This window comes from Lates calcarifer, linkage group LG17 (assembly GCF_001640805.2).
Source record: "Lates calcarifer isolate ASB-BC8 linkage group LG17, TLL_Latcal_v3, whole genome shotgun sequence".
Classification (NCBI taxonomy): Eukaryota; Metazoa; Chordata; class Actinopteri; family Centropomidae; genus Lates; species Lates calcarifer.
In genome coordinates this window covers 23,723,494-23,739,939 of record NC_066849.1, presented here as the reverse complement: position 1 = coordinate 23,739,939, position 16,446 = coordinate 23,723,494, and the positions used below count along the sequence as shown (strand labels likewise).

The 16,446-nt window shown below is 39.1% G+C and overlaps 1 protein-coding gene across 2 annotated transcripts in view; it reads left to right on the top strand.

The window, feature by feature from the left end:
• The window catches only part of fnbp1l (formin binding protein 1-like), a 48,267-nt gene that overhangs the window by 25,548 nt on the left and 6,273 nt on the right, over positions 1-16,446 (top strand). For both annotated transcript variants that reach the window (XM_018670871.2, XM_018670870.2), the window contains exons 2-14: positions 678-793; positions 3,114-3,164; positions 3,853-4,000; positions 5,309-5,371; positions 6,496-6,600; positions 7,400-7,528; positions 8,319-8,465; positions 8,621-8,848; positions 13,604-13,713; positions 14,237-14,369; positions 14,568-14,662; positions 15,104-15,279; positions 15,955-15,992. In XM_018670871.2, coding sequence (XP_018526387.1) covers positions 678-793; positions 3,114-3,164; positions 3,853-4,000; positions 5,309-5,371; positions 6,496-6,600; positions 7,400-7,528; positions 8,319-8,465; positions 8,621-8,848; positions 13,604-13,713; positions 14,237-14,369; positions 14,568-14,662; positions 15,104-15,279; positions 15,955-15,992 — 1,539 coding nt within the window. The remainder of the gene's footprint in view (positions 1-677; positions 794-3,113; positions 3,165-3,852; positions 4,001-5,308; positions 5,372-6,495; positions 6,601-7,399; positions 7,529-8,318; positions 8,466-8,620; positions 8,849-13,603; positions 13,714-14,236; positions 14,370-14,567; positions 14,663-15,103; positions 15,280-15,954; positions 15,993-16,446) is intronic.

Sequence of the window (16,446 nt, the reverse complement as noted above, 5' to 3'; positions counted from 1 at the left end):
TGGACAGAATGAAAATCACTGATGAGTGCAGGTCATGTAAACATCGCCACACCTCCCCTAAATGAATATATGCAGTCTGAATGGGCCTTTAGACTGGGTTTGTAATCATTTCCAGCTTTGGACTCCTGATCAAAATACCAATAATCTTGAATTATGAAGGAATGAAAGAAGGGTGAGAGAGGGGAGGAAAGGAAAACAGAGTTGAGTTGAGAAAAAAAGGTTTTGAGTTTTCCTCTGTCTTTTGGCATTCACATGTAGTTTGTAATGATTGTGAACTTTACTGGGGAAGCTCTTTTTCCACCTTTATCTTGCGGCAATATTGGCTGCTTGTAATGTTAGTAATGCATGTGGTGAATGCGATGCTGCAGTTTGATTCATACATGTGTGGGTTTAAATCTGGTATGATGTATGTGATTGTTTGTGTGAATAAGTTATATTCAGGCAGACAGACTGCTGAGTTGTGTAACCCTGAATTTTAATCCAGTTTTCCTTCCAGCTGTCAAATCTACCTCCACCTCCATTTTACTTTTTATCCATTTATTTTTACTATCTGCTAAATACTTCCAAATGTTGTGCTTAATCTGAAAAATGTGTTTCAGTGATGTGTTTCTTGCCAATTCAAAGCCATTCATATGAATTAAAAGTATCTTCCCTCTCTATCCTCTTTCCATCTTCAGGACCAGTTTGAAAATCTGGACAAACACACTCAGTGGGGGATTGATTTTCTGGAGCGCTATGCAAAGTTTGTTAAGGAGAGGCTGGAAATTGAGCAAAACTACGCCAAGCAGCTACGGTACATGCACGCACACACACAAACACACAAACAACAGCTAATACAGATGAGCAGGTATATAAAAGGTCTTTTGATATTGTATATAATATTGAGTAGATCTGCAGTAAAAAAAAAAAAAAAGCTGCATCATGCTTTTTTTAAATGATGTGTCAGATGAGGCAGATAGTCATAAATTCTTGCAGTTTTGGCCAATAGACATGTTACACCCTGACCAATCATCACTCGCTGTGTTTCACAACTTGTGTGATTGGGACAGACTTCACTGTTCTACTTAACAGTGCAAACAGCAAATGTTTATATTTGTAGATTTTATGAATGAAAGTGAACCTCAAACCAGTCAGTGACACATGATGATGGTGGACTCTCCCTCCCAGTTTGTACAAAGAGGATAAGTGTGACAATAAACAGCATACAAGTACACATGTGCGAGAGTGCATCTCATCTGCAGGTTTGATTAATTTGGTATCATGCTTCTCACCTGAGGCTGATTGACAAATGGTTACAGGTTTGCCACAGTGGACGAAAAAACAACTTTGCGCTGCTATCAGTCAATGGCAGAAACACATCATAGAGGCTATTAAATGAGGGGAGAGAAGACCAGAAAGTTCAGATATGCTCATCTTTGTGTTGGGATGTTGTGAATCATCCCAAATATTACTATGGTTGCCCTCCATGACTGGATACAGGGTATAAAATAAGCCCTGCACTCATTTTTGTTCCAGGTAAGGTATTTAAGGCATTATTATTATCCTTAGTCTGAATAGAGGTTCATTATTCACAAACATCTTAGATTGAGTACAGGCTCTGACATAGAGAGAGCACACAAACCCAGCAAGGTCCATACATAATGTTCATCAATCATCAGGTTACTCATGGAGTTAGTGTTAATTAGTGACAGCTGATATGACCTGCTGGAGATGAAGTTAAGTGGCTGGGGAGGGAGGTCACCTTATGGGCTACTCCTGTAAAGGTAATATAATTTTTTATGTACTTTGTTTTCCTTCTGTCATTACAATATTTTAGTATTACAGAGTAACAGTATAACGACCAGGAATTATTTGTTAATGACAGGTATAGCAGAGAAAGAGAGCGTTCACTGTCGGTACGTTTTAATCCACGGTTTTGCGATACAAATAAAGACTCGCCTGCTGATTTATTGAGGCCTATCCAGGCATATTTCAGTGCCTCGGTATTGGGTAAAAGAAAGCAGGGAAAGTTTGTGTGCCAAAGTAAGATTTTAATTCATTCAAAAGATAAAACCAACTCTGAGGTTGGAAAGATACACATGTTCACTAATATTCATTAGCAAAGCAGAACACTCTGAGCTGCAGCTTCTCATTTTAGCCAGTGCTGAGTGTTGCTTTTGGTGTTTAAAATGACAAACCGTTTGTGTGCGGTCTCCACGCCGCGGTCAGTACTTGTCAAAGATAGTTTGCCAGTGAAGAACCTTCACTCTGTAACGCCTCTGTGAATCATGATTGATCAACATTGTGATGACTGTCAGCCATTGGCCAGTTTGCTAAAGAGAAGACTGGATTTTGATCAGTTTTATTTCAGCTGATAGCAATCTTTTAAAAATATCCCTGGATACCGATCTTAAGGATTTACTTGGAACATCCCTGTGAAACATTGAAATGTTGAAATAAAAACAAAGTGTGGAGTAATGTATTTATGTGTTGTTAATCCACTGTTGCAATGCTTGTTGAAACAACTCCTCAAGCAATAATCTAGTAATCATCATTAGAAACCACTAGAGGTCCAGTAGTTGCTGGTGTGTGATTTCAAAGAGGGAAAATCATTTCAGAACACACACACACACACACACACACACACACACACTGTCTGTGTTACAGTGTGCATGTTTTTACAGCACATGTGGTTCAGACAATAAATCAAGCAGAAAGGCTCCCTCTTTTCATTTATAACAAGAGAACTTGCTCTCTCTCCCTCCCTCTCTCTCTCTCTCTCTCCCTCTCTCCCTCTCTCCCTCTCACACACACACACTTTGACACACATATATATTCCTCTGCGCTCTAGTTAAATCATTAACTCACTGCTTTATTGCAGTTGGTATTGTCAGAGCCTGAGGGAATGGACAGGCAGAGACTTTGATGTTTAAATCTTTGATTCATCTTTAATAATGTGCTGAGATCCTCTCCCTTTCTGTGTGGGTTTGTGCGTTTGTGTGTGTGTACGCATGTGCGTGTGTGCCTGTCTGACTGCCTTCCTCTTTTGTCTGCTTACCTGCCTCTCTGTCATGCTTTAAATATCAGACGGTATTTTTAACCTCTGTGTCTCCCTCTTTCCCTTTTTCTATCAGGAACCTGGTAAAGAAATACTGTCCAAAACGCTCGAAGGATGAGGAGCCAAGGTGAGTAGGGTCAATAGATTTGTTCTATTTCGCCTGAGTCTTTCTGCTTTTATTTACTTCTTAGACGTCTGCAGAGAGTAAGGGCAGAAAAGGCCTGCTAGACACTGTCTTTTTCCTCCTAGCACTGGAAATAATGTTTAACACTGGGTTTTTGATGTGGTTTGACAAATCCTGTCTGTCTGCCGATTTACCAATTTAAGAGCTTAATTGGTCTTGTGACAAAAGAGCACAGTGGAAGGGTTTCAGGCAACTTTATTTTAATAGCACATTTCACACCACACAATAACTCAGTGTTCTTTAACTAATATTGTATACAACAGGAGAGGATACAGATAAAGCATACATTAAGAGGAGGTCCACTCCTATCATTATCCTTACTGAAATAGATTTATGTCATGGTAATATTGACACCCACTCTTTTGCACCTTGTAAAGCACTGCATTATAAAGGATAGGCTGTTTTACAGCTTCAGTTATTCTTCAGCTTCATGCAGTCAGCTAAGCTGAAATGATGCTGGATATTTAAAAAAAAATCACATTATAGACTATACATAGTTTGCTTGTGTCATTTAGCCTCTCGTCTTGCATGGACTCTTAAAAATGAAATTGCATGACAGCAGATACACCTGGCAGCAGACCAGAGAGGAAGCATTTTGTGTGATTTCCTTTCACGTGTGTCTGTTGTGCAGGTTCACATCATGTCTGTCGTTCTACTCCATACTGAATGAACTCAATGACTATGCTGGTCAGAGGGAGGTGGTGGCGGAGGAGATGGCTCACAAGGTGTATGGAGAGCTGATGAGGTACGGCCAGGACCTCAAAGCTGAGAGGAAGCATGTGAGTACATTACCAAATTCATGCTTCACTACTTCCTGTATATTATTGAATAAAAGTCACACATGAGCTTTATTGTCAGTGGTTTTCAGTTTTCTATTAATAATTAAGACCACATTCCCCAGAAAAACTGTTGCTTCCTGTCATATAGCCATCTTCCCTCTGTATCCACTGTGTTGCTTCATATGCATTTGTTTTCTGTTTGATTTTACCCAAGAGGATGAGTATGTTGGATGTGATGTTAACCATCTGTCTTTCACTTCGCCCACCATCTGCTGATGCTATAAACGAAAAGTCTGAAATCCACATGCTTTGGAAGAACAGCGCCCTCTTTGTGAATTGTGTTTTAAAACATGAAATATACCATTAGATTTCACTCTGTTACAATATAAAGCACGATGTACATGCAGTTGTTCCCAGTATTGATCTTGATTTTAAAAAATATATATAATGGCAATGATTTCTTTTGTTTATGTTTTTGGTGATAAAAGTACTTTTGAAGAAATAGTAGAACAGTCCCACAAACAATAATCTACATGCAGATTCTAAAATTAAAGGTAACTGGTTTGATGTGGATTCTTTGATTTCGATTTTTAAAGTGAGTTTTTTTTCCACTCATTTTCTAATCCATTTTAAGTTTTTGTGAATTATCCTTGCCCTCAAGGCCAGTCTTTGATTTCTTTACTTAGCAAGCTGATTTTAAGCAGAAGCTGTGATGGAAGGCATGACATTTAATAAGAACTATCATGGCCAATGACCTTTAAGGGCACATGGAGTTTGCTTAGTTGTCATAGAGATTAATTGTTTACATGCAAGGTCAGTAGCTGTTATGATTTCGTTATATCTAGACTTCTTGACTACTGAGCAAACTCAATCAGCTGATTTCAGACTGTTCAGTCTCATTAAAAGCTCAGATAAAACACCTTGAGTTTGGATTGTTTTGTCAAATTATATATATTTTGTCAAACATGATATGAAATGTGTCGTCTCTACATGCTAAATGTCAGTCTTCCAATTTGACGGGCTTCTCTAATAAGTAGCCAGTTTACAGAGTAATTCAATCTCAGTTTGTTATTTTACTGCTTTAGTCACTGGACTCTTGTAAATCTGTGGCTGTGGCCTCTGCTCTTTTCTTTCCAGTGGATCGTTATTGTGTATGTGACATAAATTGTCACATACACAATCCTGTGCATGTGTATATGAATGTATTTTTATATATTTACATGTATTGTCCTGTTTTTCTCTGTAAATCTCTCTCTCTTTGCTTGTGTGTGTGTGTGTGTGTGTGTGTGTGTGTGTGTAAATGAGCAGCATCTACAGGAGGGCAGGAAGGCACAGCAGTATTTGGATCATTGCTGGAAACAGATGGACAATGTAAGTGGGGGGGTTGGGGAGGACAGTGAAAAGTGTTTAGTGTAAATATTGTCTGTTATGGACATCCAGCTGCACTCATTTCATACTTGTTTGCATGAGGAATGCAAGAAATGCTAACAAAGGTAACTAGAGGACAAATGGGGATCCGCTTTTCGCCCGACCTCCACACATACCATCAATTTGCGAAGACACAAATATAGCCTTACTCCGACTTGTGTATGTTTTTATGTCAGAAATGATTATTAGAGGTTCCTCTGTACTGTTAATTCCGAATTAAAGTAAAGTAAGATATTATACTTTTTTCTGACTGTGAAAAGACAGCAGTGTCCTTTTCTTCTTCCTGGCAATCTTCCTGGTCTACAGGGACCAAGGACAGGGGCCAGGATCAGGAAAGACACTCACAAACGTGCACACACACACACACACACACACACACACACACACACACACACACACACACACACACACAGGCCACAGTGCAGACTAGCTCCTCCCAAATCAAAGCAAGGCCCATGTGCCACATTTGGCCCATGACAACCTTCTTTTTGGCTCCTAAGAGGCTCCAGAGAGAGATTCCATTTGTTCACTTCTGAGGTCATTTAATTGCATTTGCTGAGATATTTTATAATGAGCTGCTCATTACAAGACTTAAAATTAACCACCACAATTCCATAAGAGGTAAAAAACTAATTGCTGCATGTTAAATTTATACATAATACATGTCCAGTCACATTTTCTGGCCTCTAGCCCATTAGCTGAGTTGCTTTACTGCAGTACATCTGATTAAGAGTGTTCCAGTGTGTGGTCTGCATGACTTTAATAGTGACTACCTAGTGACTGGACTGTAATGTCTCAGCTATTCACTGTGTTTCCTTCACTACTAATGTAACCCAGATGGGCTGGCAGGAAGTAAACTATCTCCCTTTCTGATTCATCTCCCTCTTCCCCTCTTTGGCTTTTTCACCTCTCATTCACATATTTTTTAGTTTTATTTTCTCATAACTCTTTGAGTTTGAGAAGAAATAGAATGATGAAGAATTATGCACTGTATTCTTGATTGTATTCTTGTTTCTTGACGCATTTAAAATGGTACCTTCCTTGTTTTTCTTTGTTTCATTTTATAGAGTAAAAGGAAGTTTGAGAGAGAGTGTAAGGAAGCAGAGAAATCCCAGGTGACCTATGAGCGGTTAGATAATGACATCAATGCCACCAAGTCAGAAGTGGAAAAGGTAGGAAGCTCCCACCTGCAACACAGCTGATGTAAATCTTTTGTTCATCTTTAAGCCATCCCCAGCTTCTCTTTTTTTATTATCATTAAAAAATATGAGCATGCTGACTCAGTCCTACAGTGGGCAGATGACTAAAGTACTATGTGAGCCACAGTTAATTTTCTCAACATGGTGGGCAATAAATACACAGTTTTCTCTCCTTTTTTTAACTACAGTAACTTCAGCTCACTATCCTCATTCCTCATATTTTGGTTTACTTAGAGTTAGTAGTGTATAATTGGTGCCTATGAAATTATACTGTTGCTCTTCTTTCTCCCACACACTGACTGTATAATTAGACCTGGTGAATAAAGTCAAAGGTTGAAGGAAAATAAACAGTTTCCAGTTGAGGTAAAGTCACAAAATCCAGCTCAGAAAGCCTTATTTTTAGATGAGCTACTTTAGATTTAACATTTTTTACGCGAACCCATATTTACCAAATAACTGTGTATCTATAGAAATAACTGGTTATTAGAAGTGTTTGGTCATTCTCATAGAGGTTGTTTCCTTTGACAAGAGTGTTGAGATACTGTTTCTATGAAGGCAACAGTAAAAGCTGTCATGTAAACTATTCTTATTTTTCTCTGCTTTGGGTTTCACACAGTTTCTGTCACAGCTTAATCACTGAGGGCTCAATAATGGCCATAATAACAATATTTGTGTCCTTAGGTTTTGTTGTGTGGTGGACTACAGACAGACATGTAGTTGTTGTGGCATCAACTAATGTGATTCTAACGTGTGTACTGATGTGATTGTTTAGGCCAAAGCCCAGTTCTACCTGCGGACTCACATGGCTGATGAGAGTAAGAACGAGTACGCTGCTCAGCTACAGAACTTCAATGCAGAGCAGTGGAAACATTTCAACAACTCCATACCAAACATCTTCAAGGTAAACCAAACAATATTAGTCTGCAGCTTCACATTGATACTTGACTTGAGTTTACTTTCTTTCAGGGATGGGATTTTATTACAGTCATAGCACAGGTTATCTGCAGGTCCTGATTTGTTTTTTTTAAGCCGTTGATCTCAGCTCCCTCAAAGGTCTGTTTTTCAAGTTTGCTGCATACAGTAATGCTACTTATAGAATGTTTTTTTTCCAATCTGATATTCCTCAGTTCTTTTGTTCTAGTTGTAGTAGTTGGGTCAGGTTGTTTAAGGAGCGCTTTTTATAATTTCATCTATTTATTTTAGACTCATAGTTTGATATTTGCAAATATATAATTGTGTAAATGTTTAACAATATGTGATAGTATTCTTTTTGGACACAAGAAGAATAATAAACAGCAGAACTACCTAATAAATAGACTTCAGATTTTTACTCAGCCTTTATTGCCTATTGTCTCAGATATCTGAGTACCAGAAGCACTGAAGCATTTACCTTTTTTTAAATTGTTCCACCTCTTTTAATGTTTAGTATTAGCTTCACATTAACAAACTAGTATCATGTTTAGAGAAAGTCTAGCACTCTGTGTAAGTACCCCATTAAATGTTTAACTTGGCTTGTCTCTTGCAAACCATTACTTATATATTTAGTGGGTATCTGTGTTGCCCAGGGAAAGGATCTGCCAACTCTTACAAGTTGTTTAACCAACTAGAGCCTTGTAAAAGTGTCAGTGTAAGCAGTACAGCATTTGGCCTGTTGCTGTTGTTTATTCCATGTCCTCTGCTCCTTGTTACAGAATCTGCAGGACATGGACGAACGTCGGACGGTGAAGCTCGGCGAGACATACCGGAGCTTTGCTGAGGCAGAGCGGAGAGTTGTTCCCATCATCTCCAAATGTCTAGAAGGAATGGTTTCTGCTGCCAAAGCTGTCGATGAGCGAAGGGTATGTAGCAGAGAGGGGGAAGAATGAAAGGAAGGGAGAGAGAAACCAGGAACAGAGGAAGGCTGGATGTGGATAGGAGAACTTATACATCTGGTGTGTCTTCCTTCTCTTCTTGTCTCCCACCTTACACTTGTCCCTCTGTCCCCTCTTCCCAGGATTCGGCCATTGTCGTGGAGTCATTTAAGTCAGGCTTTGAACCTCCAGGTGACTTCCCCTTCGAGGACTTCAGTCAGAACCTGAGCAGAACAGGCTTAGATGGGTCCATCAGCAACACACCCAAAGGAGACCGAGACAGAGACGGGGTCCCCGGACCACGATCTGACCCAAAACACCCTATGAGCAGAACCAAGAATAAACTTTGGCTGTTTGGGAAGAAACCAAAGGTACAAGGACTATATGATGCTCGTTGTAGCTTCATATCAATGTTGCATATTTATCTAATACAGCAGAAGTGTCACATGGAGAGGCACAACCATATTAATCATTATATAGTATGGTATATTTTAATAAAAATGTAGTATATTACTTCTCAGTGACATGCAAGTTAAGTTCAAAAGACTGACAACTGTTAAAAAAAACTATATTAGTTTTATTAGTATACATAATATGTTAATATAAATGATGAATTGCAACTGGTTGGAAATCCTCAGGGCTGTCCATAATGCACTGCAGATATAGCAGTTAGACAAAGTGCATTTTGTAAACAAGGACATTAGTTAATTTTGCTAGCAAGTCAGCTATCCAAGCTTAAAAAAGGCACCAGTGTTCACTTCCTCACAGATTTATTATGAGAGTGAGTGCTGCATTTACATCAGGTAATAAATCACCACCCTAGCAGCTGCACATCATACAGCTTTATTAGTCACATCCTCAATTTTCTTTTCTCCATCCCTGCCCTCTGTAGTTTTTCTCTCCCACAAGGAAAACAGGGAGAAAGCTACTATTAACATTATTTCCCTCTAGAGTTTCACTTTCTCAACACTCAGCTTGTCTTGAGTTAAAGGTTTTTGTCACCTTTCCATTGTTTGAGATAACAAAAAAGTCTCTCAGATCTCTGATACACTCCTTGGACCTTGCCCCCTCTCCATACAAACCATGTTGGTTAATCATTAGCAATCTGCTGTTGGTTTATGTATGCGTCACCAGTATCAGAAAGCTGTCTGATGACTAGGGTGTGTGTTTGTGTATATGGACTAGATTCATTGTTAAACACACAGTGCCCTAAATTTTCAGAGGTGTGTCTCATACAAGGTAGAGGTTAAAAGCCCCTGATCTGAGATCTTAAATCTAAGCAACAACAAAAGTAAGAGGAAGGTATCACTTATTAAGAGTTTAACACTCAAAAACTTAATTTGTGTCTCCAGGACTGTGGGATTGTGGTTTGCCCAGATTTGATTGACAGTGACCAAACAAAACTTCAGCTGTCATCAGATCAATCACTTCCTAAGTCATGACTGATGCATGAAGAAAGATGGCATCACTTTTTTTTCCCAGTTGAGCCCCACATAATTCATATCAGTGAAAAAAGCAAAGGAAAATCAGAACAGAAAAAAAGAAAACTTTGCTGTAATAAAGAATTTTTCTCACAACCCTATTATGAAAGCACAAAAGAAGGCAACCACTCCTGGTCAGACATTTTAATAAACATTTATAGGATGGTTGTAATTTATCAATCTGAGTCAGTGCTGCAGTGATCAAAGTGCTCTGAGTTGTTGAAGAAAAGTCATGCAAGAGTAATGCTTATTCATACTCCCACATGACTTGGTGGGACCCCTGATGATAATAATATCCTTGTAAATCTGAATTCTTTTATCATGAATACAAATCTGCAGTTCCAACCAGTAAAAAAGGAATGACATTTAATTCAATTTCCAACTTGTTTTTGTCCACTTTAGGGAGTTCCATGTGTTGTACGTGACCATGGCCAACTCTCTCTCCCACCGTCAAACAAGAAATATTTTTCATAATATACCACAAATCCAAAGAATGTGTCGTCCTGACCTCTGCCTTTGTCCTCTCTTCCTACTCCCCCACCAGTCCCCCTCTTCCTCTCCTCCTCCACCACCTTCTTTCTCTTCCTCCTCCCGTCCTCGGCCCACCTCCACCCTATTCCCTCCACCCCGGTTCAGTTCTGAACTTGTGAGCCACTATCTGTCTGAGATAAAGACTACAGTACCCAGAATCCCCCAGAATTTGAGGGGCCTGAGGAGAGGGGTGAGACAGGAAGTAGTGTTGCAGTGTGTTTGATTGAGGCAGGTTGATGTGATTTTGTTTTTTGTGTATTTTCTACACTGTGTCTGCAGGTCCTGGATTACAATGAAATATGTTAGTTTCAACTAAGCTCCGTTCATTAAATGACCTTTATACAGTTGGCCTCAGACCTGTTTATGAGGCCAGACTCCTGCTCTCATTGGTCTGATTTGATTCATATTTTCTAAATATTACTTGCAGACACTCTGTTGCAGTGTTTATCTTGCTCATTTCTTCTTTTTTCTGTTCTTGGTTTGTCTGTCTTTTTCACCTTCTCTGTCTGATTCCTTCTTTTCCTTTTATTTTTGTGATTCTTTCCCTCCCTTTGTATTAGACAGTTCTTTGCTCCAATCACAAGACGGAGGATCCTTGGTGACTGACGGTGTTTTTAAGTGTGTCTAAGAGCTTTGGAGGGTTTTTGGCATCATGGTTGCAGTGTTGTGTGGGGGAAAAGGGCTGAAAATGTGTTAACAACATCAGGTGTGTTGCTCTGATGTTGTTCTGGCCTGAGTTTGCAGTGGTGTGTGTGTGTGTGTGTGTGTGTGTGCACGGGCTGGAGTGGCTCTGCTAACAGTGTCAGTATGCTGTAAAACAGAGCTCTCTGCTTTCAGACAATGACTGGCTGATTTTCAGTCTGGTTAATATTTCTCACTGGTTATGGAAAATTATCAAAACTGAGAAATGTATTCTAGTCAGAGAAAGTCAGGGAATTTGTAAATTTGTGTGGGAAGTCAGTTAAAAGTACCCTGTAGATTTCTTGTAAACAAACAAATGTTTACCAAATGTATTGCATGTATCCTAGAGGCTTAATTATTGTTCTTACTTTACAATAAGATGACATGTGGTGTTACTGTCACCAAACGTCAATAAGAAGAATAGCATGAAACCGTCAGCAGGATTATGTGTATGCACATGTGCTCTTGTGTTCTTGCATAATGCAAGAAATGGGACCAAAGCACCAAGTAAAACATTGCTCCTTAGCATTACTAGTAGTTAGAAACTCCATTGCATTTTAAATCATCCCTATGAGTATCTTTTAAGGAAGTTTTCTTTTTTCAACCAGCCAGAAAAAAACCCAGTTTTACTTTCATGAAAGACCTCTTTGTTATGGAAAGAAGAAATACACCTGTAAATGCTTCCTCCCTTTACCAGAATAACCCCCCTGGGTGCTAATGAAAGCAGGAAACTAAATCAGAAGTGAATCATTGCACAGCAGAAGGCCAGTATACATATGCAGTAGTTCTTGTACATCAGATAACAAGTGTAACTGTTGTTTAGTAAACATGAGCTGATGAACTTGTTATTTAATATACATGAACTATTAGCCTAGCCTCCACGTGTACAAGGGTCACACTGCGAACATGTACTGATCAGACTGGTTTTCATAATGACCAACTGGATTGTGGATCAGCTGACAGGCAGATATTTGAACTGACTGACTGTTTGACACACTGACAACTAACCAGCATTCCATGTTGTTTGTCTCTTTTTACTGTAATGCTTAATGCCTCAGTGGTCAGTAAAGATGGTAAGTGAGTGTGTGTGTGTGTATAGAGTAGCTATAAGAAGACCCAGCTTTGTACGTGCTCATGCATGTAGGATTTCCCATAGGATCCAATATATAAACCCAGTAGTGATGGTTAGCTATTGTTCCTTTCCCAGTTAGAATAGTTTTCCTGCTCTCTACCATATGATATTCACCAAACTAAAACTATGTTACACCCACTGTAGTGCAAATAGAGTTCCCCAGTTACAGAGCCACAGGTTTTCCCAAGTGTTAAAGTAGCATTGTTCGGGATATTGTATCATTTCTGATGCAAGATGACAATTTTTAGAAGACAGCAAGGACAAAAAACAGCTTTTGAATACTTTAACTTATGTTTGGATACCAACTGGACAAACAAGGACAAACAATATCCAGCCCAAGTTACTGATTGAAATTTTGTTTATTCCTACGTGTCTGGGAATTGGCAAAACAGTCTCACTGCAACTGCTGTTTCCAAGGTAACGAATGAATTTTTCAGTCTAAACTTTTGGGTGAAAATGGATGAGAACTCCTTAAAATGCTCAGAAAATGGAAATTTGAACATCTTGTACAGTATTGTGCAAAGTCTTAGGCACCAAAATAAAGTGGGGATGCTTTCAAAAATAATGCCATGAATAGTTTCATGTTCTCTGGGCACTGTACCGTCTGTTGCAGTTATTCTTCTTGTTGCTGAAGGTAGTTCTTAATGACTCTGGCTGTATGTTTTAGGTCATTGTCATGCTGCAGATGTTTGCTCCTTGATGTTTTGTGTGATGAATAAGAATTCAAACATCTCAAGTGCCTAAAACTTTTGCACGGTACTGTACATTTCCATGACAACTGGGCAAACTTAATTTGCTGAGGAAGATCATGTGACATGATTTAAAGCTTCAGAGCGATCACTAATGGACCTTGTGGTGAGATTAGTTTCAAGGTCAAGAATTAACTTTCAACCTTAACATGTCTTGGGATGTTTGACACATCAGTCAGTTTTAATGTGACTTATTTTTTGGCAACTGAGAGAGTAGCATTAATATCAAGAGGATTATGTGACATTTAAGTTCAACTAGTAGCTAAATGCTGATTTGAGCTTGAAATCTTCTATGGAAAGTGCATTCATATCTGGAGGCACAAACCAGACCAAACTGAAGCATCTGAGCTCAGCAAACCTAATGGGAACAAGTTGGTGGTGTAAATGCCATTTTAACAGATCTCTCCACACTTCAGGGAAACATACACCAAAATCTTTATTCTGCTGTATTTTCCCAGGGTTGGTCTCTAACATCACTGACTTCATCCTGAGTTGGTATGCAGTAACACACAGTTAAAGGAACTGATGTTAAATTCTGTTTCTCCTCACCAGGCCCCATCTCTGGAGGATTTTAGTCACTTACCTCCGGAGCAGAGGAGGAAGAGGCTGCAGCAGAGGATCGACGAACTCAACAAAGAGCTCCAGAAAGAGATGGACCAGAGGTTAGATGCCAAGAATTCCTTATCCAGTCCAAACCATGAACAAGAAGCCTGGTTCTCAAATTCTATGGCATGTTTCTTGAAACAATTTGATCAGCATTAGATTAGTTAAAGTAAAGTAAGTTACAGTATGTCATTTCATCAATAGATTTAATTTATTGTTTGAATTTTAGATTTAACTGCTTTGGCCATAACTCATCAGCCTCTAATCACAGACCCAACCACTAGCAGAGATTTCCAGCATGAAAATAAGCAGTGTAGAGCTATGATTCAGCTGAGCTGACTCTGACTGCAGTAAACAGTGAGGGTGATGAGTTGCAAGGCCACAAGAAACAAAAGAAACAAAAGAATCATGAATAACCTGTTTTTTTTTTTTGGTTAAAACTGTGGCAGGAAAAGTACCATGAAGAAGCTGTAGAACAGTGTGGATGTGCTGATGTTGTTCTTCATTTTAGTGACCAATGATGCGTTTATTATGATTTGTCCACTCCATCAACTCTCGTGCATGTTTGTGTGTTTCTGTCAGAGATGCCCTGAACAAGATGAAGGATGTGTATGAGAAAAATCCACAGATGGGAGACCCCAACAGCCTGCAACCTAAAATATCAGAGACCATTTGCAACATGGAGAAGCTGCGCTCAGAAATCCACAAAAATGAGGTAAAGAAGAGAGATGTCAGACTTGGGGAGAATTATTTCAATTTTTGATGGATGCAGCTTCTGGCTTGTTGTGGTGGTGATGGCACCACCTCCTGGTCAAATGCATAAAAATCTATTTAGTGTGAATGATGATGCTGTCAATTAATATATGTGCATGTAATATTAATAGATGTCTCATCTCAATTTCTCTGTTGGCAGACTTGGTTATCTGAGGTGGAGGGAAAGCAGAGCTCCAGAGGAGACAGAAGACACAGCGCTGACAACCACCATCACACTCCTCAGGGCAGAGAAAGGTAAGAACCATCAACAAACAAACCCTGGTACACACAGATGTACAGGGTGTACTCTGACACACACAGAAAGAGAATGGAGATTATATTACAGAATAATGATATTTACTTGGTTAGGATTTTCACCCTGTCCAGGTAGTATCTCTACAAAATAAAAGATCTACATGTATTTAAAATGTGTTCTTGTTCCAGATCTGCATTTTTAAAGATCAAACTCACTGAAGTTTTGTTTGTCACACTGACAAACACATTTTTATTAATTTGGGTTCGTTTAGTAGACCTTTCAACAGTGGTTCATCCCATAATATTCCTCCAAACATTCAGTTTTCCTCATGGGAGTGATTTACATCATGTCTTACCTTTGTGATTGTATTGAGCGAGGGGCAGTTCCATATTTCAGTCCCACAAACACAAAGCTCACTCCTGCTGCCTGTTTCCCATCAGTCCTGAGGGCAGTTACACAGACGACACCAATCAGGAGCATCACACACCTCACCACCGCACCAGTCCTCCACAACCTGGACACCCAAACCCTGACCCTCATGAGTTTGATGATGAATTTGATGATGATGACCCGCTGCCTGTCATTGGACACTGCAAAGCGCTGTATTCCTTTGATGGTAAGAAGCACGTCAGAAATCTCCCACCTGTCACTGTCTTGTTCCTGTAAAAGCTGCTGTGTCTACAAAAGTAGCTTTTATAGTTACCTGTTATTTAGCTGTGACAGTTTAGTCATGATAGAATTAGATCAGCAGACAAACTGCATTTTGGTTTTCTAAGCTAACTAGCCAGGTGGCTAACTTGGCATAGAAACAAATGTTAATGATAGCATCTTGCTGCTTACTATAGCTACTAGCCAACAAATGTTAGCAACTGTTGCTAATGTTAGTTAACATTAGAAGTGTTTAACAACACGTTGCTATTTAACAGCCTCTTAGATTACGGTCTATAGAAAAAGTGCTCTTACATTACTCATTAGAGATATTTCACTATGTTTTAAATAAAAAAAATGTAATTGTGCACCAACATAGAAACTAAATCTACAAATGGACAGCTGTGGCTCAGGAGTTCCAGCAGATCATCCAGGTGGTAGTTTGATCCCCGGCTCCTCCTGTCCATTTGTCAAAGTTTCCAAGGCACCAAACCCCAGTTTCCTCTAGATGCTCAGCACCTTGCATGGCAGCTCGCTGCTGATGGTGTATTAATGCAGGACATTTATCAAATATCTGTAGTAGTTTGAGACAAACTGTGTGTGGCTGTGGCTGTGGTCTCACTGTGGTTCAATTGACTTACAGGTCAGAATGAGGGGACGCTGGTGATGAAAGAAGATGAGGTAATGATCATCTTTAAACTTTCAAACTTAAAATACTCATTATTTATTTATTTTTAGCAAAATTTGTTTGCTTTTTGATAGTATTGTTAAACTGACTTATCTGTGTTTAGAATTGATTTAATTTAAGTCACACTGTTAAAGAAATAGTTAAAGATTTTGGGACATACTCTTATTCGCTTTCTTTCTGAGTTAAGACAGTAAAATGGATGCCACCCTCATGTCTGTTCTTATACATTTGGACACAGCTAGGCTAGCTGTTTCCCACCATTTCCAGTCTTTATGCTACACTAAGCTGACGCTCTCCTGGCTCTATGTACATGGTTAGAGTACAGATAAGACAGTGGTATCAATCTTCTCACCTAACTCTGCAAGAAAGCAAATAAATGCATTTTCCAAAATGTCAAACTATTTAAAAAATATTTTTATTATCCACAGATTAATTGCATTAATTTTA